General features: G+C 44.9%; 6 protein-coding genes and 1 long non-coding RNA gene across 11 annotated transcripts; 4 read left to right on the plus strand and 3 right to left on the minus strand.

The window, feature by feature from the left end:
• The first annotated feature begins 12 nt into the window (after positions 1-12).
• On the plus strand, positions 13-2,640 carry LOC9642178 (protein KASH5). 5 transcript variants are annotated; one of them, XM_024678653.1, is made up of 10 exons: positions 17-116; positions 574-685; positions 762-893; positions 956-1,268; positions 1,334-1,456; positions 1,520-1,684; positions 1,738-1,822; positions 1,871-1,935; positions 1,991-2,311; positions 2,370-2,640. In XM_024678653.1, exons 4-9 carry the CDS (start codon positions 987-989, stop codon positions 2,297-2,299), a joined length of 1,029 nt encoding a protein of 342 aa, XP_024534421.1. In that variant the 5' UTR covers positions 17-116; positions 574-685; positions 762-893; positions 956-986; the 3' UTR covers positions 2,300-2,311; positions 2,370-2,640. The 5 variants fall into 5 exon arrangements, with proteins under 5 accessions (XP_024534425.1, XP_024534426.1, XP_024534421.1 ...); XM_024678656.1 differs by having other exon boundaries at positions 1,738-1,819; positions 2,370-2,492; XM_024678655.1 differs by having other exon boundaries at positions 767-893; positions 2,370-2,492.
• A 493-nt stretch (positions 2,641-3,133) lies between these two features.
• LOC112347564 lies at positions 3,134-3,728 on the plus strand. Its single transcript, XR_002992815.1, has 3 exons — positions 3,134-3,264; positions 3,319-3,452; positions 3,535-3,728. It is a non-coding gene; the product is annotated as an uncharacterized LOC112347564 (long non-coding RNA).
• A 42-nt stretch (positions 3,729-3,770) lies between these two features.
• LOC112347498 (probable C-terminal domain small phosphatase) lies at positions 3,771-4,487 on the plus strand. Its single transcript, XM_024678439.1, has one exon. It carries the CDS (start codon positions 3,771-3,773, stop codon positions 4,485-4,487), a length of 717 nt encoding a protein of 238 aa, XP_024534207.1.
• Positions 4,488-7,984: 3,497 nt separating this feature from the next.
• Positions 7,985-9,852, plus strand: LOC9642179 (phosphatidylinositol 4-kinase gamma 4). Its single transcript, XM_002973505.2, has 2 exons — positions 7,985-9,328; positions 9,379-9,852. The coding sequence occupies exons 1-2, from the start codon at positions 8,006-8,008 to the stop codon at positions 9,760-9,762; spliced, it is 1,707 nt and encodes a 568-aa protein (XP_002973551.2). The 5' UTR covers positions 7,985-8,005; the 3' UTR covers positions 9,763-9,852.
• Positions 9,853-12,640: 2,788 nt separating this feature from the next.
• On the minus strand, positions 12,641-15,259 carry LOC112347499 (pentatricopeptide repeat-containing protein At2g35030, mitochondrial-like). Its single transcript, XM_024678440.1, has one exon. The coding sequence runs from the start codon at positions 15,257-15,259 to the stop codon at positions 12,641-12,643; it is 2,619 nt and encodes an 872-aa protein (XP_024534208.1).
• Positions 15,218-17,078, minus strand: LOC9642180 (proline iminopeptidase). The gene is made up of 11 exons (XM_002973661.2): positions 16,914-17,078; positions 16,687-16,841; positions 16,532-16,630; positions 16,355-16,465; positions 16,242-16,304; positions 16,099-16,192; positions 15,932-16,029; positions 15,782-15,883; positions 15,609-15,722; positions 15,480-15,554; positions 15,218-15,420 (listed from the first exon to the last, which is right to left on the minus strand). Exons 1-11 carry the CDS (start codon positions 17,056-17,058, stop codon positions 15,328-15,330), a joined length of 1,149 nt encoding a protein of 382 aa, XP_002973707.2. The 5' UTR covers positions 17,059-17,078; the 3' UTR covers positions 15,218-15,327.
• Positions 17,079-18,213: 1,135 nt separating this feature from the next.
• Positions 18,214-19,229, minus strand: LOC112347512. The gene is made up of 2 exons (XM_024678509.1): positions 18,793-19,229; positions 18,214-18,730 (listed from the first exon to the last, which is right to left on the minus strand). The coding sequence occupies exons 1-2, from the start codon at positions 19,199-19,201 to the stop codon at positions 18,249-18,251; spliced, it is 891 nt and encodes a 296-aa protein (XP_024534277.1). The 5' UTR covers positions 19,202-19,229; the 3' UTR covers positions 18,214-18,248.
• Positions 19,230-19,929: the final 700 nt, after the last annotated feature.

A 19,929-nucleotide genomic window follows, 5' to 3' on the forward strand; every position in this document is an offset into this window, starting at 1 on the left:
CCAGCTTAGTGCCACGTGGCGCTGGGGATCTCATGGGTCTTGTTTAGGGTTTGGGCGATCGGCGAGCGAGCGAGCGAGCAGCGCCGGCGGCGGCGCGGCGGCTGGAATTCACTCAGGTGAGAGCCCAGACGATCTCCTCCAGCTTTGATTTCGTGATTCATCGGCCTGGAGCTGCAATCATGGCAATGTGGCTGTGTATTTATTCGCATTCTTACTTCGAGCGTAATTACTCTCTCTCTCTCTCTCTCTCTCTCTCGCTCGCTCTCGCTACCTGTGAGTTGCCCCGCCCCGCGCCTGAGCTGCCAGATCGGTGTGAGTGAGAGTGGCGATTTTTCGTTTTTTTTTAAAATTTTTTTTTCTTGGGTTCCCATTTTGGGTAGAGGAATGAGAATAATCTCCTGTGATCATGCCTGTTGTTCTGCTTGTTCTGCCTGTAAGGCCTGGTTTACCAGTTATTTCCATTTTTTTTCTCCTCTCTCGCGAAGTCAACAAGCGAAAAGAAAAAAGAAAGAAAGAAATGCAGAGAGAATTTCGTGTGGCTCCACTGTTCTCACAGATTGTTCTTTCCGTCAGCTCATCAGCCAGTGGCATTTACTTTGTGATGGTTTCTTCGTCTCATTTGGAGCATTGATTCTGGAGAGCTTGTACAAGCAGCTTTCTAGCAGGGTGCCGCTTTCACTTGGAGGTGACTTCTTTGCCTTGCTTCCGAATCCCGGGTCCATCTTCGACATGATATCTGATCTCTGTTGCGTTCTTGTCAGGCCAGCCAGCGAAACTCACTGGGTGTGCGATTTTCGGCCAGATTTGGACCAGTCCCACATGGTATTTAGAATAGTCTGGACGGTTCTTGATGTAGGCAGTGTTTGAGGAAGCCGAGTGAGTTATTACAATTGGTAAGTGAAGCCAAAATCATCATACTTAAGGCTGCTCTAATGGAACTTGTGTGTACTTTCAGGATAGCGCCCTCAACCAAAGTACTGGAAGTTATGGATGGTTTGCTCGCCTGGGCAGCTGATGTTGTTGGAGGTGGTTCCGACCCGGAATCTCCTGCCGCCAGGGCGTTTCTCGCTTTTACTCCGGACCAGCTCCACGAGATTGAGAGGCTGGATAGAAGAGCTTCGGAGCTCCAGCGGAGTTTGCAGCAGCTGAGGCACCGCTTGCCTCCGGCAAACATTGCACAGGGTCTGCCTCACTTGCACGCGGAATCATTGGCTTCGCAGTCGGCACTGGCACTTGAGCTTCACGCTCACTCGGCCTCACGCATCCAGGTATTGCAGTGTCGGTGTCCGCAACGTTTGTGGTGGCTGCTCACTTTGGTGTTGCTTTCTTCCAGGCTCAGGTGAGAGAGTCGACTTTGCAATCTGACATTGCGGCTTACAAAAAGGCACTGGCTGCAACTGAGCAGCAGGCAGTTGATCGATCCCGTGAAGCACAGGAGCTTGAATCATCATTTCAGGCAAGTTGAAAAGAAAAAAAAAGGTTTATTTCATGAGCTAATTTGGCTGTGATATGAATGTAGGAGCTTGACCAGCTGGAGCAGAAGCTGAGAGAAGAGTACGATTGCCTGGAGAAAGAGTTGCGTGCGCAGCGCGATAGTATTGAAGAGCTAGAGGAGAAGGTACAGGAGGCCTCGCCTCTGGAGGAGGAAGAGGCGAGCGAGCTTCAGTCACTGAGAGCCGAACTGGTAATAAACTCGCCTCCACGATGCTATGATAGACATGCGCCATTATCGTGCAGGCAAAGTGGCAAACAAAGGCTGCAGAGTCGAGAAAGGAGCTGTCGATGGTAGAAAACGAGGCCCTGGCATGGCCTTCGTCTGGTAGTGAGTTTTGGATTACTTGGTTGTCGCGAGCTTACGGTTGTCAAGCAGCTCAGCGAGAAAAGGACTTGGAGCGGCGCTTACGATCCCTTACAGAGCAACTTACGGCCAAGCAAGTATGTGGTTTTCAATCTTCCTTCAGCTTTGCGTTCTAATTTCTTCCTATGCCAGGCACAGGCCGAGAAGCTAACTATCGAGCGTGACAACTTGGAGGCGCGAGTAGAGCATGCAAACCAAGCACGGAAGAATCAGCTCGTGGAGAGCTTGGCTCACACGGTGAAGAGGAACAAGATCGGAGTGAAGCACTTGCTAATGGATCCATCAGAGCCTCAGAGAAAGTATCCTAGCCGGGGAGGATTGAGCAGCAGCCTTGGCGTGTTCCGGACGAGCCTCGCCTTTAAAGCGCTGGTAGTGGGGTACGTCTTCCTCCTTCATGTCATAGTTCTCGTGGTTCTTTCGAGCAAGCACATTGAAGACTGAAGATGATAAAAGGTGGGCTTACTTTAGCAACTTGTGACAACTATTTAAGTTCGTCGCTTTGTTGTTCTAGGTTGAGATGGCTAGGACTAAGCAGATGATCCGGAGGAAGTACTATGACGATGAAGATGACGATGAGTATTGTGAGAATGAAGATTATGAATATTATGGATCCAAGCACGACGATACTCAACCACAGTACCCTTATTTGACAATCGAATCACAGATGCCCGGGTTCCATCGATTTAAGCAGCTGGAGATGAAAACCACGGCTCGCCATTAGCTACTTGTTGTAAGCTTTTCACTACCTTTTTGTTTAAATTTTAGTTTTTTCCTTATCGTTTTCCAATGAATTTTCTAGAACTTAACAGGACCTCCCAAAAACATGGTAGAAACATTGGAGCGGCGGAACTAGCGCAAATTTGGAGCTGACCGTGGAGACACTTGTGATTTGTTCATTTCATCCTCGCAAGGGTACCCCAACATCTGAGTATCTCTGGCAATTACGACATTTTTTTTCTGTAGGGAAGCTTAAGCTCTTTGTCTCCCAAGGACGGGAATCCACGGAAGCTCGCTGGTGTGATCTCTATCGACACTATAGACTGGAAGGAGGCTCGATTTCGCGCGTCAGGAGATCTTTGACAACATAGAGAAAGGCTGCCAAGATCCCATCTCTCTCTACTTTTTCTCTAATGAGTCCAAGTGGAACTATACAGTCCTCGATGTGGAAGGCATCGTCGGTACTAAATGTGGAGGAATTGACAAGTCTTCCCTGCCTGGCAAGTCTAGTTTGTTCGATAGTGCTTGAAAAGAATGATGTTTTGTTGTGCAGCTTTCAGAGCTCAATGCCAGTCGAGGAGATCAAACACGGAAGAAATCGAGAAGAGGCTATCGCGAAAGCTGGACGAGACAAAGAAGTTTGTCCAACTGGGAAGTATCTCTGTGGAAAGCTCTAGAAGAACAACGATGTGAGTTTTTTTGTATATATATCTAACAGATCTTTAACTTTCGATTGATAACAGCGGTATCCTCTCCCGAGAGAGGACACCTTATGCAACTCTAGAGTTTTGTACGAGGGACTGCTGCGAGTGATCGTTGGCGAGCACGTAAAAGAATGGAGCGTGGAGGACGTTTTACCTCTGATGAAAATTCTCAGGTAGATCATCCTCTTCTTCTTTTTTTCCACTAAGTGAGCTTCTTCTTTTGCTTCTTTTTCGGATGCGCGGGCGCAAGAGCAGCACGAAACTCTTTCTCGAGAGCTGCGAGAAATGGTTTGCGCTGCTCTCGACATCTTGACGCCAGAGCTGCGCAGCCAGTTTGAAGATCAGATGGAGTCTTTCAAGACACTCCTCCAAAAGCATTGTCTAGCATCAAAGTCACGAACCACAATAAAGATGGAAAAAGGTGTAATGAACGGCTGAGATTTGCTAGATCCACTATATCTGGGCCTAGGGTTTTGTGGTTTTTGCAATCGATGAAGGCCTTGTGCGTGGTGGAGGGCAATCGCATCGGCGACCAGAGCTGCTACAAAGAGGCGGACTTCTCCCACGCCAAGCGCAAGCATCGCGACGGCACCTGGAGCTTCTTCGATTCCAAGGTAAAAGAGGTGGACGATGATGGTAAGACGCTGCCTCGAGAGCCTCCTTTTTTGCCTCCTCCACGCACCAGCAAGCCGGTCTTGGTGCTGGATCTAGATAACACACTTGTGTCGTGCTTGCTGGATCACCACGGCTCGGATCCCGGGGGTAAGGTTTGCTCATACTTCGTGGCCAAGCGACCCGGAGTGGACGAGTTCTTGCACACCATGGCCAAGCACTATGAGATCGTTCTATGGACCGGCTCTCGCAAGCGCTATGCCGACGGGGTTTTGGAGGTTTTGCCCGACGTGTTCTCTCACAGGCTCTACAGGGTGGACAAGAAGCTGGCGAATTTGGGGAGGGATTTGCGAAAGGTGGTGATGGTTGACGACTGCCGGAGAGGGGGCTGCCCTGAGACGGACAATCTGATTGTCATCTCGCACTACGTCCATGATGGTCGGCATGAAGCGTGTAGCAAGCTCAAGGAGGTGGGCGAGATTCTCGTCAAGATGTCTTGGGTGGAGGACGTGAGGGATGAGATGAGGAAACTGAGGGAGAGCGGGGTGCTGCAGAAGATTGCTGCTTGCCCTCACGCCTGCAAGGTACGCGGCTAGTAGTGCAAGTGCACCGTTAAAACTGTATAATAAACAAAAGTTTATTCTGTCTTTAACTATTATACTATTTGGAAAACAAATACATGTCAATCTTGAATTCCATATTACGCATTTTAAGTTTGCAGCTCATTTGTCCATCCCTTTTTTTTTTCTTTTTCTTTTCACTAAAACATAAGGACTCAAGAATACTCTAGTGACCATGAAGAAAGAGAAAGAAAAAAATTAATGTATATGTTTTTTTCAATTTAAGAATGTTTTATTTCACTGCTTCCATTTTGTTAAATTTATCCATAATGAACTCCAAACTAATAAATGTGTTTGGTTTCTTCTTGTGCATGTAGTCTACTAATCTCTCATCTATGCTGCTCCTTCTGTAGAAGAACTTAATTATATTTCTGTATTTAAAAGGATAACTATAATATTACTTATTGCAAAACATAGTATAATTATGTGAAATATGGCTAGATCAATATATAGTTTATTCGCTTAAATATTTTTAATATATTCATCTTTCCAATTAAATAGAAAGAATTTATATTTTATATATAAGATCTATAAATACATATATGTATATAGTCTAAATAATACATTAATTATAGTAATATAACATATAGCATATAGAGCATACTCATATTTGTGAACATAAAGGGCATTATAATTTGTCCTTAGAAGGCAAAACTTTTTTGTAATAGCGTTCATGATTGTGTTTTTGTTTTTATTCCTTCAAATTTAATTAGTTTTTCTCCAAATCTAGGATTGTATATATATTAGATTTGTTCTTCTTTTTCCAATTTCCATTACATTTTCTTCTTCTGCCATACCATGTTATTATTGATTAAGGAGTATATTACTTGAGGATACTAATGGTGCTCTATTAGATTGAGTTTTTGGTAGTGTAGAGCATGATTATATCCCCATCCTTAGTGTGTTGTTGTTGTTGTTAGCTTTCATAGGATATTATTACATAGTGTTTTTTATTTTTTATGTCTTGATGTCTCTCATTGATTATGACATTGATTGAAAAGTTATAAATGATGCAGTTTGATTCTTGGAGAATAGTTTATGGGAAGATGATATTACAAATTTGAGTAGATTCTTACTGACAAGATATTCAATTACTTTGAAAATATCTTTGGAAACAAATTAAAGATTTTTATAGAGTAAATATCAATCTTTTAATTTATCATTTGATACTTTATTTTTGCTCTTTCCTAAATTTTTTTTTCAGCTTGAGGCAATTTCTCATGTTCCTAGTGTTTCTTCCTCATTTGAAATATTTCCTTCTTTTAGCATGTTAATTATTTGTGACTCTTATGATTTTCATTATCAATTCAATGTTAAATTGAGTGTTTTTTATCCTTTTCATACTAATTTAAATGTTAACCATATGTTTGAAGTCAAGAATCTTGCTTCTTTTTTATTGGTAAAATCTTTGATCAATTTTGGTGTTAAATATTCCTCTGTTCCAAAGTTTATATAACTTTTGCTAGAGTTTTAACTTGAGTATATGTCTTTAGTTATAAATGCCACTAAAAGCTTTTCTTTTACCATTACTACTAAAGATTTTCTGTGTTCTCTTGAGAATATGGACTTTTTTATTAATTTTCCCACCTTGAGTTTTGTGTTGAGGAGGTTGAGTGGTATAAATCTATTGTTTATTTTGTGATAGCTAAAATATTTTACAATAAGAAGTTTTTATTTTCCAAGCTTTGAGCATATTTCCTTCTTTTTATTTCCTCATTTTCGTCTTAATAAGTTATTAAAATTCCTCTTATGATAATTTTTTGCACTTTTTCTTCTTCTATAATGTATTTTCCTCAATTTTTTTTATCTTCTCCTCTTTATTGTAACATTTTAAACTTTTTTTAAGAGGAAGGAGTAAAAAAGTCTAGTTTTGACAATAAAGTGAAAATGAGTGAAGTGATCAATCAGAGGATGTAGAAATAAGCTTTACTAATTATTATGAATTCAAGTTAACAATGGTCTCGAAGGATGGCCATTGGATAGACTTAAATAGAATGTATTATTTATTACAATAGTGTTTTGTAGACTGTAATGGTTTTCAAGTTTTTTATTTTGGTTTAAAGTTATAACTTTGAGGTTGATTTGAACAATTAATAATTACACATGGAGTTGTAATTAGTTAATTGATTAATATTTATGCCATAACTTTGGGTTTTAGTTTTATCATGGTTGTTACCAATTCCATTATATAAGTTGTAGGTTCTTATGGCAGTTTATAATCATCTAATAGAATCTTCAGATATTTTATTTGACTTATCATTGTCACTTTTTCATCTTTCGGAAAGAAGGATGGTATAAGATCTGTAAATATATATATGTATTACCTTGTCTAATTAATATATTAATTATAGTAATATAGAATATGAGGTTTATACCCATATTAATATATGATATAAACTGGTATATACTCATGATATTATATATTGTTAATCTATGGATTTTGTTTATGACTTCCCTTTTTAAGTCCAGTTTACTTGGTGATACATATGTGATAGTGATACATAGAAGTTTCATTTACGTGTGTCAGTTGTGTTAATTTGAGAAAAAAAATCTTTTCCACTAAATGACATCCTTACACAAATTCATATTCAGAAAAGAAAAATAATAAAAAAGAAATAATTTTGTAAATTTATAATATCACATTTAAATTTTAAAGAAATGCATATATTAATCAGAGTTTAGACCCTGCTCAATTAGGATCATACATCCATAAAAAACAATTTTTTTAATAGATAGATAAATAAGTAAAAGAAATCATTTTTTTTTTCTTTTTGCATTTGCAAGTGTACTATTTTGGCAATAGGCTTAATTCCAATTCTTTATATTTCCCAGTGTTATGTCCTCGAAGCGCGCTCACATGAAGAACACCATTGGTGGATACAAATTAAGATTTCCTTGAATATAGTGGTGGTGTCATTAGGCCTATAACTAATTTAGGAAAACATGTATAGTCTTCGTATTCTCTTCCTCTCCTCCGTTATAATTTTGGTATTTAATACTGCATCTCAGAAAGAAATCTTTGTCACTCTCACAAACTATGTCGGGAGTGACTTGAAGATCGCTTGTCAGTCTTCTACACACAAGTCTTTGATGTCAAATGGATTCATGGAAGATGGTAGCACTTCTAGCTTCCAATTTGAGGGTAACGACTCAACCATCTATCATTGTGAAGTATGCTCTAAATATGGGCATCAACAATTTGACATATTTGGGGGACATGCCCCAGGGAATTGGAAGAATGCCACAATTGATCAAGTCAATTGGTTTGTATATGGATATGGAATTTTTGCTGCCAATAGTTGTATAGATCAAAGAAAATGTTCCATCAGCAACCTAAGTAAATGGTATGATTGGAAGGCTTGGTAAATTGGTTGAAAAAGTTTTTCATCCAAATTATAAACATTGAATTTAATAAGGTTTGGCTTAACTTGAAATTAAACAAAACCAGAAGCGACGTGTGGGAAAATATTTCTAGGGTTCTTCGTGGAAGGCGAATGGCGACCTCTGGCGTGGTCCTCCGGCCTCTCGATTGCACGCCATCGCCGTCCTCCCCACGCGGCTATGGCTGCAATTCCAGCGGCGTCGCTGGCGATGGCAGTGGCGAGGAGGAGGAAGAGAGCATCCAGATCTTCGTCGCCATGGCGGGTAAGGCGCTCATTCCCCTACGGATCCTCACCAGCGACACCATCGCCTCGGTCAAGATGCGCATTCAATCGCTCAAGCGAGGTATGTATGTCAAGCAGCAAAAGCTCGTGCACGACGGCCGGGAGCTCGCCAGGGACACGAGCCGCGTGAAGGATTATGGGATCCGGCCTAGGGATGTGATCCATCTCGTCCTGCGCGTCTCGGATCTTCTCCAAGTGGTGGTAAAATCCGGAGGAGGGAGAGAGTACATGCTGAAAGTGGATCGAAGCAGCAGCAGGAAGCCAGCAGCACGATCCCAGAGCCTCTCTCCTTCTCGCCACGAAGATCAAGGATTGATCTTGAGAGGCGAGCGCCTGGACGACAAGAGATTGATCGAGGACTTTCTCCTGGAAGACGATGCCGAGGTCCACATCGTGGCGAGAAAAGCTGCCAAAGTACGTACTTGGCACGTAGGTGGCGGGGGCACCGAAGTTTCCATCGAGGATGAGAAGCGATCCAAGCGAAGAGGAGCTACTGCTCTGATCGAGTCTGGGGTGGTGAGCTGCCAGCCAGAGATCCAAGTTCCAGAATCGCTTCTGGACATGCTCGGGGAGATCAACGCTGGGCTGGATCAAGGATTTTCTCCCGTCTTGTCCAGTGCTGGCACTGGTGGAGCGTACTGCATGCTGGATCGATCGGGAAGCAAGGCTCTGGCGATTTTCAAGCCCATGGACGAGGAGCCCATGGCTGAGAACAATCCGAGAGGCTTGCCACTGTCCATAAGTGGCGAGGGACTGAAGAGAGGGACCATTGCCGGGCAGGGAGCGCTCCGAGAAGTGGCTGCGTACGTCTTGGATCACCCGAGGAGTGGACCGAGAGCTCTGGCCGGGAAGAACGAGAAAGGCTTCGCGGGAGTTCCTCCCACTGTCATGGTCCGCTGCTGCCACGCCGGAGCGGCTTTCAGTGAGCCGGAGAAGCTGGGATCCTTGCAACAGTTCGTCTACTCGTGGAGCAACTGCGAGGACATGGGGCCTGCTCGTTTCCCCGTGGACGAGGTGCACAAGATCGCTATACTGGATATCCGACTCGCCAACACCGATAGGAATGGTTCCAACATTCTGGTTTGCGAGTCGCCGGACACCTCTTCCATGGAGCTCGTCCCCATCGATCATGGCTACTGCCTTCCAAGCAAGGTAAACCATCTCTCTCCGAGTTTCCAGATCTCTAAACTCGATCCATGCAGTTCGAGGACTGTACGTTCGAGTGGCTAACTTGGAACCAGTCCCGGCATCCTTTCTCCAAGCCGAGCCTGGAATACATCGCTTCTCTGGACGCGGACAAGGACCTGGAGCTCCTGGCGCAGCACGGGTGGCGGATTGGAGTCGAGTCGGCCAGAGTGCTGCGAGTCTCAACCATGCTGCTGCAGCGCGGGGCAGCTGCTGGGCTGTGCGCCTTTGACATCGGCTCCATGATGTGCCGGGACGCGCTGGACAGCAAGTCGGCCATCGAGAGAATGCTGGAGGAAGCCGAGGGGTGTGTTCTTCCCGAGACGAGCCAAGAGGCGTTCATGGAGGCCCTGGCTCAAGTCATGGATTATCACTTCCAGCAAGCTCACACCCAACGGTAGCTCTCTGTAATCATATTCTTCCCTTTCTATGGTTAAGCTTTGATCTCCACTCTCATGGTAAATGACTACCTTGCAACGTATTGAAGGCTATCCAATGTGCAAAGAACAGTTTGTGATCCAGTTAGAGAAAAAATGTCAAACTTTGAAGCTCCAGGCTAAAACACAGTTTAAAGCCTTCTCTTCCTCCTCTCCTGAGATTTTGCTTGTTTCCATCAGCAAGCAAGAAATTAAACAGGAAGTTCTTACTTGCTCATGATCAGTTGTTTCTCTCCTATGCACTCAAGCAGCGATAAGTACAGCCATAGCTCCAGCTCCAAAGGCAAGCGTGCTGAGCAGGAGAAAGATCCACGATCCACGATCGAGCAAGCGACGTGCACGGTATCAACTCCATTTCTAATTCGAACCTAAAATGGACGGTTGGGAAACCGTGCCATTAAAAGTGTGTACATAAAACATCCAAATAAGTTTTGTTTGATTATTAAGGATTTTCAGCACTTTATTTAAATATTTTGAAATGCTTCTAATAATGAATGAATTGGTGATCTTAAGCTTTTAGATTTATTTTAACTCACTTTTGTTTAGTATCAAGCTTCCTGATGATGAAGAAGATTATTAATAACATCTTTTGTCACTTCCACCAATTCAAATTGTATTGGCATTACCAATTCATTGCATTGCTAATTCAAATCAAATCTCCAATATAAATGGTATGGTATGTGAGTTGTTATTATACAAGTGGAAGTCATTTATTATTAGACAACCATTAAATTATTAGATATTGAAGTAAGGAGGGGACTATAAATATAAACATGAGCAGATACAATTGTTTAATTATAAAGTTTTAAAAACAATACTTTTATAGATTATGTTATATCCTTTAGTAAGCTTAATATACAGTAATACTTATAATACCATTATTGTATTTAAATTTTTTTAGCATGATTTATAAAAGTATATAAAATAATAGTTGCTACTTTTAATTAGTTTGAGATTTCCTCCCACACTAAGTATATTAAAAAATTAATAAATAAAAAAATATAATTTTAAAATAATTATATTTTACATTTTTGTAAAATTTTAAGGCATTAGTTAAGTTTCACACTTTTATTGAACATAAAAAAAGATGTTTTGAATGGAAGAAAGAATTTATTAAATTATATTTATTAATTATTTGAAGATTTTTTCCAATTTTTATTTTGTTCTAATTAAGTAGACACATAAGATTAACGTTAATTTGTTATTATCATAAAAAATTGTAAATTACTTTACATATATACAAATTTTAAATAAAGTTATTCATTAAATATATCAAAGGTTGCTACTCATAGATTATAGATACTAAGACATATCCAATAATAACAAAAAACTTTTATATTAAGTAGAATCGCTATGTTAAAAGCTGAAACAAGTGTGGTGATATAGGGGGTGTGATGGTTATAAAGGATATTAATTTTTAATTATTACCTTTTATAAAATTTTTGATATATTTATTTATGCTTATAACAACTAAGTTTACAAAAAACTTAAAATTTCTTTTGACCTTAATTTTATTACATATAAGCAATAGTGAAAAAATTTCTTGGTAGAAATCACAAAAATAAAAACTAAGTAAAAATATATCAAAACCTATATTAAAACTAATTAAGTTTTTAGTAGTTTATACATATAAAAATTTAATTTCTCATAATGATAAAATATTTTTCTGTTTATTGTAAATTATAATAGTATTTATAAAAAAATGAGTATATAAATTTACATAGAACATTATGAGATGATGGTGACTGTTATTTCAATAATTTAGCTTTATGGGCTATAAATAAATATTATAGAAATTCATTATCTACTGTTTAAAATATTTATTAATGTTTTTAAATATTTTTTATGGTTATTAGATACATTCAATTAAATGTTCCGATAAAAAAGTTTCATTTTAAATATAAAAAAAGTTTTCATTGCTTAATCACCCAACTTCTCACCAAATCACACCACACCCAAAAATGAACTTCACTTATCTTATGCAATGTCTAAAAAATTATTAAAAAATCTAAAAACACTTAAACAACAGTCAGGTAAAAAACAGGTCCAATCACTTTGAGTTGATAGTGCTTAAGCATTTGATCAAGCTAACTCAAACCTTCAACAGAATCATTGAAAAACACAATGAGTTCATAAAGATTCCTGACTTGGACCTTGATAGCATAAGCTCAGAGGCAGCAAAGAAAGTTTAACATTGAGCACTCACTAAATTGGCGTAAACTCCTTTGCAAAAAAGTGAAAAAGGAAAAATAAAGTCACATAACATATTGTATATCAACCAATCCACACTAATGTCTTTGGCGCTTGCATTCTGCTCAAAAGATGTTAGAGCAAACGATGGGATTGGCAACACATGCGTGAACAAAAGTCATCCGGATCATTTGGCTTGGGCTGCGTGAATGCTGCCATCAGCAGGCTGATTCACTGGTTGGATAATTCTAGCTGGAGTTGCTTGAGCCTGGTGACAAATCAAACCCAACTTCAAAAGCATGCTCCAATTAACGTTGTACATATACATAGACTATAGATCACCTTTATGCCAATGTTTTGTATACAATGTAGACTTTCAACTGGTGATTCAGGAAACCTATAACTGTTTCAAACCAAACCTAGAATTTAAACACTAGAAGTAAAAACTTTAGTGTAGATGAAGATTGGTCAACTAGGTTAGAGTAATTGATGCTTGCTACTTGCGCCAAATAATTCCTCGCCACGACCAGATTATATCAAGCGCTCTGGGCATACACTGCCAACCAGGAGAATTCCCCACTCGCCATGCCATCTGGACGATGAGATGCTTGCTCGCGAGAATCTAGTGTTCTTCCATTTGGTCGAAGACTCATCAATCCAATGAGCGGTTTGGAGGTGCCGAGGCGTTCATCGAGACCCTGGCTGAAGCTTCTTCCATCTCTATGGTTCCAAGTTGCAAGCTTTTGCTCTCCATGAGTTTCACCACTCCCTCACATCCATCACTCTTGGCAGCAGCAAGCCACGAGCCCGAATCGATCGTCTTCCCGGCGGCACGAACACCACAGTCGAGATCCAGGTAGAGCTTCGCCGCCGACACCAAGGTCCCCCACTCCACACCCTTCGGTAGAACAGCCATGCTCTCGACGAGCTCCTGGGCATCATCCAGCTTCCCGGCCTTCCCAAGGATATCGATCATGCAGCCGTAGTGCTCTCCCACCGGAGCTATGCCGTGATCCGAGACCATCGACACGAAGCACTCGCGTCCCTCCTTCACCATACCGCATCCTATCAGCACGCTCGCGTACGAGACCTCGTCCGGCAAGACGCCCTCCACTTCCATCTCCCGGAAGAGCTCCATGGCCTCTCTCCCATGGCCGTGCCGGGCATACGCCGCCACCATTGCGTTCCAAGCTCTCACGTCCCGCTCCGGCATGGAGTCGAAGAGGCTCTTGGCTTGATCCACCTGGCCGCAGCGAGCATACGCCTCGAGCAAGCTCATGGACAAGATCGAGTTCCTGTCCGGCATCTCGTCCAGCAGCCACTTTGCCTCGTCCAGCCGCCCCGAGCTTGCGTACGCCGCCACCATCGCGTTCCAGGCCACCGCGTCCTTGACAGCTATGCCGTCGAACACCCTCCTGGCTTCCTCGAGGTGGCCGTCTTGTGCGTAAGCCACCACCATCGCCGTGGAGGATCCCTGCGTTCTCTCCGGAATGGTGGCGTAGAGTCCCTGCGCGAGCTCCAAGCTCCGCTCCCTCACGTACGCTTGCAGCATCACCGTCCACGAGGCCACGTCCCTCTGCGGCATCCTGTCGAAGATGGCCTTGGACTCTTTCATCTGTCCCGAGTGAGCGAACGCCACTGCCAGTGCCACCCACGCCGAGACGTTCCTCTCGTGCATCCTGTCGAAGAGCTTCTTCGTGTCGTGCAAGTGCCCGCTCTTCGAGAACGCCATGAGCAAGACTGTCCAGGCCGTCGAGTTCTCCCCTGGAACTTGCTCGAACAGGTCCATCACCTCCGGGAGATGCCCATACTGCTTGCACGAGCACACCACCATCGTCCAAGTCACCTCGTTCCAGTAGCTCATCCTCTCAAACACCGCCTTTGCACGAGCGAGGTGGCCAGTCCGAGCATACGCGGAGAGCAGCGAGTTCCAGGCCACCAGATCCTTCTCGAGCATGTCGTTGAACAGCCTCCTCACGAGCTCCAGATGGCTGTCGTCGTGAGAGAACGCCTGGAGGAGGATCGTGTTGGATGCAACGTTGTGCATCGGCATCAGCTCAAACAAGGCCCTGGCATCGTCCCTGTATCCGTTGTGAGAGTAGGCCTCGAGCATCCTGTTCCAAGTCTCCAAACTCCGGTCCGGCATCCGATCAAACAGCTCCTTTGCATCGTCGAAACAGTCGTTGTCCGCAAAGGCCGAGAGCATGGTGTTCCACGACGTTGTGTTTGGATCCGGCATGATCTGAAAGAGCACCTTCGCCTCTTCAACTCGGCCACCTTGAGCATAAGCCGAGAGCATAACGTTCCACGACACTGGATCCGGATCTGGCATGGTATGAAACATGCTCTTCGCTTCCTCCAGCCGGCCATTCTTCGCATACGCATTCACCACCGCGTTCCACGAGATCACATCCTGTTCCGGCATCGAGAAGAAGAGCTCCTTGGCCTTGTCCACAAACCCGTTCTCAGCATACCCGCTTATCATGGCGTTCCAGGAGATCACATCCCGCATTGGCATCCTCTTGAACAGAAACTCTGCCTCGTCGTGGAAGCCGCTCTGGCTGTAAGCCACCGTCATGGCCGTCCAAGCCACCACGTTCCTCGTCGGCATGGTGACAAACACCCGGAACGCGTGCTCGAGGTACCCGTTCTGGGCATACGCAGCAACCATCGCGTTCCAGGTGACCAGAGTTCTCTGCGGGATGGCGTCAAACAGCTTCTTGGCCTTGTTCATCTCCTTGTTCTGTGTATAGATTGTCATCATCGTGTTCCACGAGATAACGTCCCTACCCTGCATCCTGTCCCACAGCCTCCTGGCCTTGTGCAGTGCTCCATTCACGGCATAACCGGTAAGCATGGTGGTATAGGCCACGGCGTTCCTGTCCGGCATCCCCATGAACAGCCGCGTAGCGTCGTGCATGAGGTTGTTCTCCACGTAAACTTTGAGCATGAGCGAGTGCGTGTAGTCGTTCCTGTCCTTGATCCGGTCGAAAACCCATCTGGCTTCGACGACGCTGCCACACTTGCCATACATTTCGATGAGCAAATTGCTGAGGAACCTGCTGCCGCGGTACACGGATTCCCGGATGCAGGCGTGCACTCGCCGCCCTTCCTGCAGGTCCTTTGCATCTCCGCAGGCCTTGACGAGGCATATGAAGTTGTTTCTTTCGTTGCTCGCTTCCGCCAAGTTCTCCACCTCGGGCTGGAGATCAAGGTTTCTCGGAGCTGATTTGTCAAAATGCCATTTAGGTGGGTGGCGGATTTTCACCATGGCTCTAAATTAACACCAGATACGAATGTTAGAAAACATAGAAGATTGCCAAATCTTAAACCGGAATCTTAGCAGCTGGAATGCTTGAAGAACTCGCAGGCAGACACCAACTCGGCCGTTGTCCCCTTCTCATTCGCGGAGTGGCCGGCGTTTGAAATAACCTGATAGAAGAAGGGAAATATGAGAAAGACATTATCTATGCTTGGGCAGTGAAACTTACTTTGAAGTTGGCTTCCGGCCATGCTTTGTGTAAGTCCCAGGCTGACATCATAGGACAAATTACATCATATCGACCCTGATTGAGAAAAGAAAATGTCGCGACCAAACGTATGGATACTTCAAAACTCACCTGCACGATGACCGCTGGAATATGGCGTATTCTGTCAACATTGTCCAGCAGAAACGAATCCGACGGAAAGAAGCCCTTATTTACAAAATAATGGTTTTCGATTCGAGCAAATGCCTGTTAAAAAACAAGCAGCGGAGTAAATGACACCATATACAGTAGTAGTTCTTGCTTACCAGAGAAAATCGATCATCTTCCCCTCTTTTCAGGGAATCCTCATTTGGAAGAAGATATGAGGTCGCTAATTCCCAGTTCGTCCAAGCTTTTGACGCTGCCAACTGCACTACCATTGAGTCACAAATCTTGTGCATTCATTTGTATGATACCTGGACGTTTATATTATCATCGTTAAGTCTCCTATGGTAAGCACCGACGAAGTCATTGCGTTCCTCCTCAGGTATGAAGTCACGATAAGCCTCCCAAGCTAGATATTCCTTACCACAATAGGAACAATCTGTCACCAGCGAACTTTACACAATAGACACGTAGTTACCATCCGGAAAAATGGCAGAGCATCCGTATTGGTAAAACCAGTCGATTTCTTTCTTCCTGAGCATGAAAATACCTCTTAAGACTATTCCTGCAACCTGTAGGAAGTCCTCGTGTAGGAAGACTGAGATACGTTCGTAAACATACCTGTTCTGGATGAGATTCACTGTATGCCAAAGCTAAAGTGCTTCCCCACGAACCTCCAAAGACCTGAAAAATGTAGATGAAGAACAGTGGATATATCTCGCACGAGCACTAACCAGCCATTTATCGATTGCCAGATGCTTTCGTAGCTTTTCAATATCTTTCACGAGATCCCAGGTAGTGTTCTCGTCTAAACAAGCATGCGGCAAGCTTTTCCCAGCACCACGCTGTTCTCCACAAAGCAAGACCAAAGCGTTTCTAGCTTTCAGTAGAAAGACAATGATCACACACACCTGATCGAAAAGAATGATTCGATAGAACTCTGGATCGAAAAATCTCCTGTTGCCACCGCTAGTTCCAGCGCCAGGGCCACCGTGAAGAAAGACGACAGGCTAGAAATCCAGTACGTGAGAATCTAAAATCCTCGAATGGAGAGAAGCCAGCTTACCTGACCATCAGAATTCCCGCTTTCTTCCCAGTATATGGAGTGAAGCTCCGAAACCTCAAGATGACCAGTGGCATAGGGCTGGATTGCCGGATACAGTGCCGTCCGCGAAGATGCTTCGATGGAATCGACCGGGACGTCCATCTTGGATGCGATTCCTGCGCAGTAACGCATTCCAAAGAACCCTAGATAAAGAAATCCCCGATTTCCAGCGTGGATCGACACAATACCTGAGGCGCGCAGCGTGAATCCGCGAAGAACAGGGGACTGGGATCGGCCGGGAATGCTCTGGAGCCTCGCTCCCTGGCTAGACGGCGATGGCGAGGACGATGGCGCTGTGAAGCAATGGCGAAATACCAATTGCAAAGAAGCCATCGATATGATCTAAGACTTCTCTAAAGAACCAAGTTAAACTAATCACTCTTACAATACAAGCCGTCTTACCAAAATTTAGTTTTGTTTGGTCTATAGCTTACTTCTTTCTTCTTCGTTTTCTTGGTCGATCATCTTCGTCCCTCGAGTGAGCATGATCCAGCCTACGCTCAACACGAATACTGGGAAACGCATCTTGGAGGGCTCCAAAGAATCTTTTCCATCCCACGTAAACACCCTCGATCACCATCGCAGTGATATCCCTCGGGACTTCATCGACCGAGCCCTGAGCGATCCTGAAACATTCCAAATAGTCGTCCCTGTCCACGAAGTCGGGAGCCTTTCGCCAGCTTCCTCCAGCCTTGTCGACCAGAAGAACATTGGGAGAGACCATCGTCACGCTCTGCAAGATGTGTGCCAGCATGATCCTTCCAGTTCTCCCGTTTCCATCCACAAAAGGATGGATGCTCTCGTACTGGAAGAAGAACCTCCCGCCGAGTTTGAGCAGCTTCGTGGTCTTGTCCTGTGATCTGCTGCTGCTGAGAATCCTGCCAAGATCTCTGCTCGTCTTCCTCATGAGACCCCTGAGCGCTGAATCGATTCTCTCGGGTCGCATGAAGAAATGCTTGCCGTCTTTGTTGTCTACGTAGACAATCTCGGACAAGCTCCTGATTCTCCCGGCGATGCTCGGACGAGTGAAGCAAAACATCGACTTGTGAGAGTCGAGAAGCAAACCAATCCCTCCACTGCCGAATTTCTCCTCACCCTGTCCAAAGAACCATGGCACAAGTGCTTGATTCAGGCCCCAGACGTTCTTGATCCGCTCGTCACAGTCGTCGTGCATCTCCATCTCCAGGACTCCATCCTTGTGGATTGCCTGTTGGGTCTCCTCCAAGGTATCAAACCCTTCGCCCTCGATCTTGTTCACTTGAAAGAGCCATTCTGTGGTGGCTCCAGGTGAGTAGCGCCTTGCCGCCCAATCCTTTTCTGGAGCTCCTAGATTCTCATACCTTGAGCGCATTCCTGAAATCTCTTCCACCATAGCGCTGGTGCTCATTCCCTTGCGCCGCCAAAAAGGGTTCTCGCGATACTCCTCCATTAGCAAACCCAATGCTTTTGCCCTAATTTGCCAAGCTTTAAAGTCCCAAAAAGAGCATATTCGAGAATTCTCTTAGCATATTCTTGTCTTTCGTTTAGGGCAAAACAGAGAACTTGGCTGTTCTAAAGTGCTCCAGCTTGCCTTGCGCGGAGAATTTCCACGAGATCTTCCTCACCTCGCGCTCGCTCACCACCCAATGCGCCGCGCAGGAGAATTCCTCTCCCAATTTCACCTTCTCTGGAACGCATGCGGTGAATCCATAGGGCATATGGATCAGCGTGCTGTGTTCTCTGTCTTCGTCGCAATCTGGCTTGAATCCTCTCCAGATCGCTGGTTTTCTCGTCGCCAGGACCAAACCGGTGGGATAGAGCGTCGTCTCCTCTCCTACGAATTCCCCTGCTGGTTCCTCTCGCTCGGATTCCAGAGCCACTGTCGCAAGATCGTGATTCCAGACGCTCCCACGCCACGAATCCTCCGGGCGATCGTCCGTGTCCCGGCTCTCCTCGAGGATTTGGGACGCTGAGAGCGATCCGTCGGTGTTGTAGCTGACGATGATCGCTACCCTCGCATTCTTGCCTGCAAAGAACAGAGAATCTCTAGAGAAAAGAAAAGAGGGCATGGATGGACGATTCGCTCACCTGGAAGCATGAAGAACACCTCGCCGACCACTGGGCGCTGAGGGAAATCGATGTCCAGCCCCAGCCAGGCAAGATCGCCATTGGGAAAGACCAGCGTCCTGGAATTTGGGACCGCGGGGTGGATGATCCCGTCCGCGCCGCAGTGCTCTTGCCGATTGATCAGCCACGATTTGGGCGTCATCTTCCTCTCGGAAGCTCCGGCCGGATCATACCAATCGTTCCTGTGGAACACAACCGAGCCATCTGCGGCGCGAGATTGGAATGACCTGATGCTGCGGTACGTCCTGGCGATCTCTAGCGAGTCGCTCACCCGCCAGTTGATCCAGATGCCGTGCCAATGCTGCCAGTGAAATTCGCCAAACCAGCGCCATAGATCTTCCGGATTGAGCTTGCGCGGTTCTTCCGCCATAGCTAGAAATAAAGATTTGACTTCCTGGCAGGATTCGAACCTCACCAATACGAAGTATTCATCACTGGCAGGATTCGAACCCTCGACAGTGATAGGGCATTTTAGGTTTCTTGGTTTGGGCGGGAGCGATGGTGATGGAGGCGATGGAGGCGATGGAGGCGATGGAGGCGGCGGAGGTCGTGGCGAGATATGTTCTCCATGCCTCCGGCACAGGTAGGGCTGCGTGGAGAACCACGGCAAGGTATGATCGATCTATTGCGCTTGCCATCTCTTATTTTCGTTGATTGATTCCCAGTTGCTGAGGCATTTCGTTCACAAGGAGGATTATGAAAGAAGGCGCCCGATGAAGCGTGACCCGGATCACGAAGCACAGATTTACATCGTCACTTTCTTGGTCCTTAGCCTCTCGTAAGTTTCTTCCTTTTCTTCCTCTTGTCTAGAATTTAAGGCCTTCTCTCAGGACCTCTGGCGTGGAGATTATCAAGTGTTGCAGTGGGTCTAACCAAGCGTGCGCCTTTCTAGCATTTTCGCTTCGACAAACAGTGGCGATTATTTTCGGTGGTGGTGGCGGGGAGCGCGTGGAGGTGGACTATGAAACAGGAGAACACACTTCTTATGGGCGACTGGTATCCTTTTATCGCGCATTCAGGTCCTGTTTGGAGGAGCCATTTCCTCTCACGGTTGGGATGCTGAGAAAATGGCATCGAGCTTTGGTTCCAGCCGGGGGA

Source organism: Selaginella moellendorffii, unplaced genomic scaffold (assembly GCF_000143415.4).
Source record: "Selaginella moellendorffii unplaced genomic scaffold, v1.0 SELMOscaffold_22, whole genome shotgun sequence".
NCBI classification, from domain to species: domain Eukaryota; kingdom Viridiplantae; phylum Streptophyta; class Lycopodiopsida; order Selaginellales; family Selaginellaceae; genus Selaginella; species Selaginella moellendorffii.

What these genes read in the sequence shown, in the direction of transcription:
- LOC9642179 (XM_002973505.2), top strand. Translation starts at nt 8,006, where the DNA reads ATGGCGACCTCTGGCGTGGTCCTCCGGCCTCTCGATTGCACGCCATCG. An exon ending in GCTACTGCCTTCCAAGCAAG is followed by an intron (nt 9,329 to 9,378) that starts GTAAACCATCTC and finishes CGATCCATGCAG; the next exon opens with TTCGAGGACTGTACGTTCGA.
- LOC112347498 (XM_024678439.1), top strand. Translation starts at nt 3,771, where the DNA reads ATGAAGGCCTTGTGCGTGGTGGAGGGCAATCGCATCGGCGACCAGAGC.
- LOC9642178 (XM_024678653.1), top strand. Translation starts at nt 987, where the DNA reads ATGGATGGTTTGCTCGCCTGGGCAGCTGATGTTGTTGGAGGTGGTTCC. An exon ending in AGCTTGAATCATCATTTCAG is followed by an intron (nt 1,457 to 1,519) that starts GCAAGTTGAAAA and finishes ATATGAATGTAG; the next exon opens with GAGCTTGACCAGCTGGAGCA. An exon ending in AGTCACTGAGAGCCGAACTG is followed by an intron (nt 1,685 to 1,737) that starts GTAATAAACTCG and finishes ATTATCGTGCAG; the next exon opens with GCAAAGTGGCAAACAAAGGC.
- LOC9642180 (XM_002973661.2), bottom strand. Translation starts at nt 17,058, where the DNA reads ATGGCTTCTTTGCAATTGGTATTTCGCCATTGCTTCACAGCGCCATCG. An exon ending in ATGATAATATAAACGTCCAG is followed by an intron (nt 15,884 to 15,931) that starts GTATCATACAAA and finishes ATGGTAGTGCAG; the next exon opens with TTGGCAGCGTCAAAAGCTTG. An exon ending in AAGATGATCGATTTTCTCTG is followed by an intron (nt 15,723 to 15,781) that starts GTAAGCAAGAAC and finishes GTTTTTTAACAG; the next exon opens with GCATTTGCTCGAATCGAAAA.
- LOC112347512 (XM_024678509.1), bottom strand. Translation starts at nt 19,201, where the DNA reads ATGGCGGAAGAACCGCGCAAGCTCAATCCGGAAGATCTATGGCGCTGG. An exon ending in GGTGTTCTTCATGCTTCCAG is followed by an intron (nt 18,731 to 18,792) that starts GTGAGCGAATCG and finishes TGTTCTTTGCAG; the next exon opens with GCAAGAATGCGAGGGTAGCG.
- LOC112347499 (XM_024678440.1), bottom strand. Translation starts at nt 15,259, where the DNA reads ATGGTGAAAATCCGCCACCCACCTAAATGGCATTTTGACAAATCAGCT.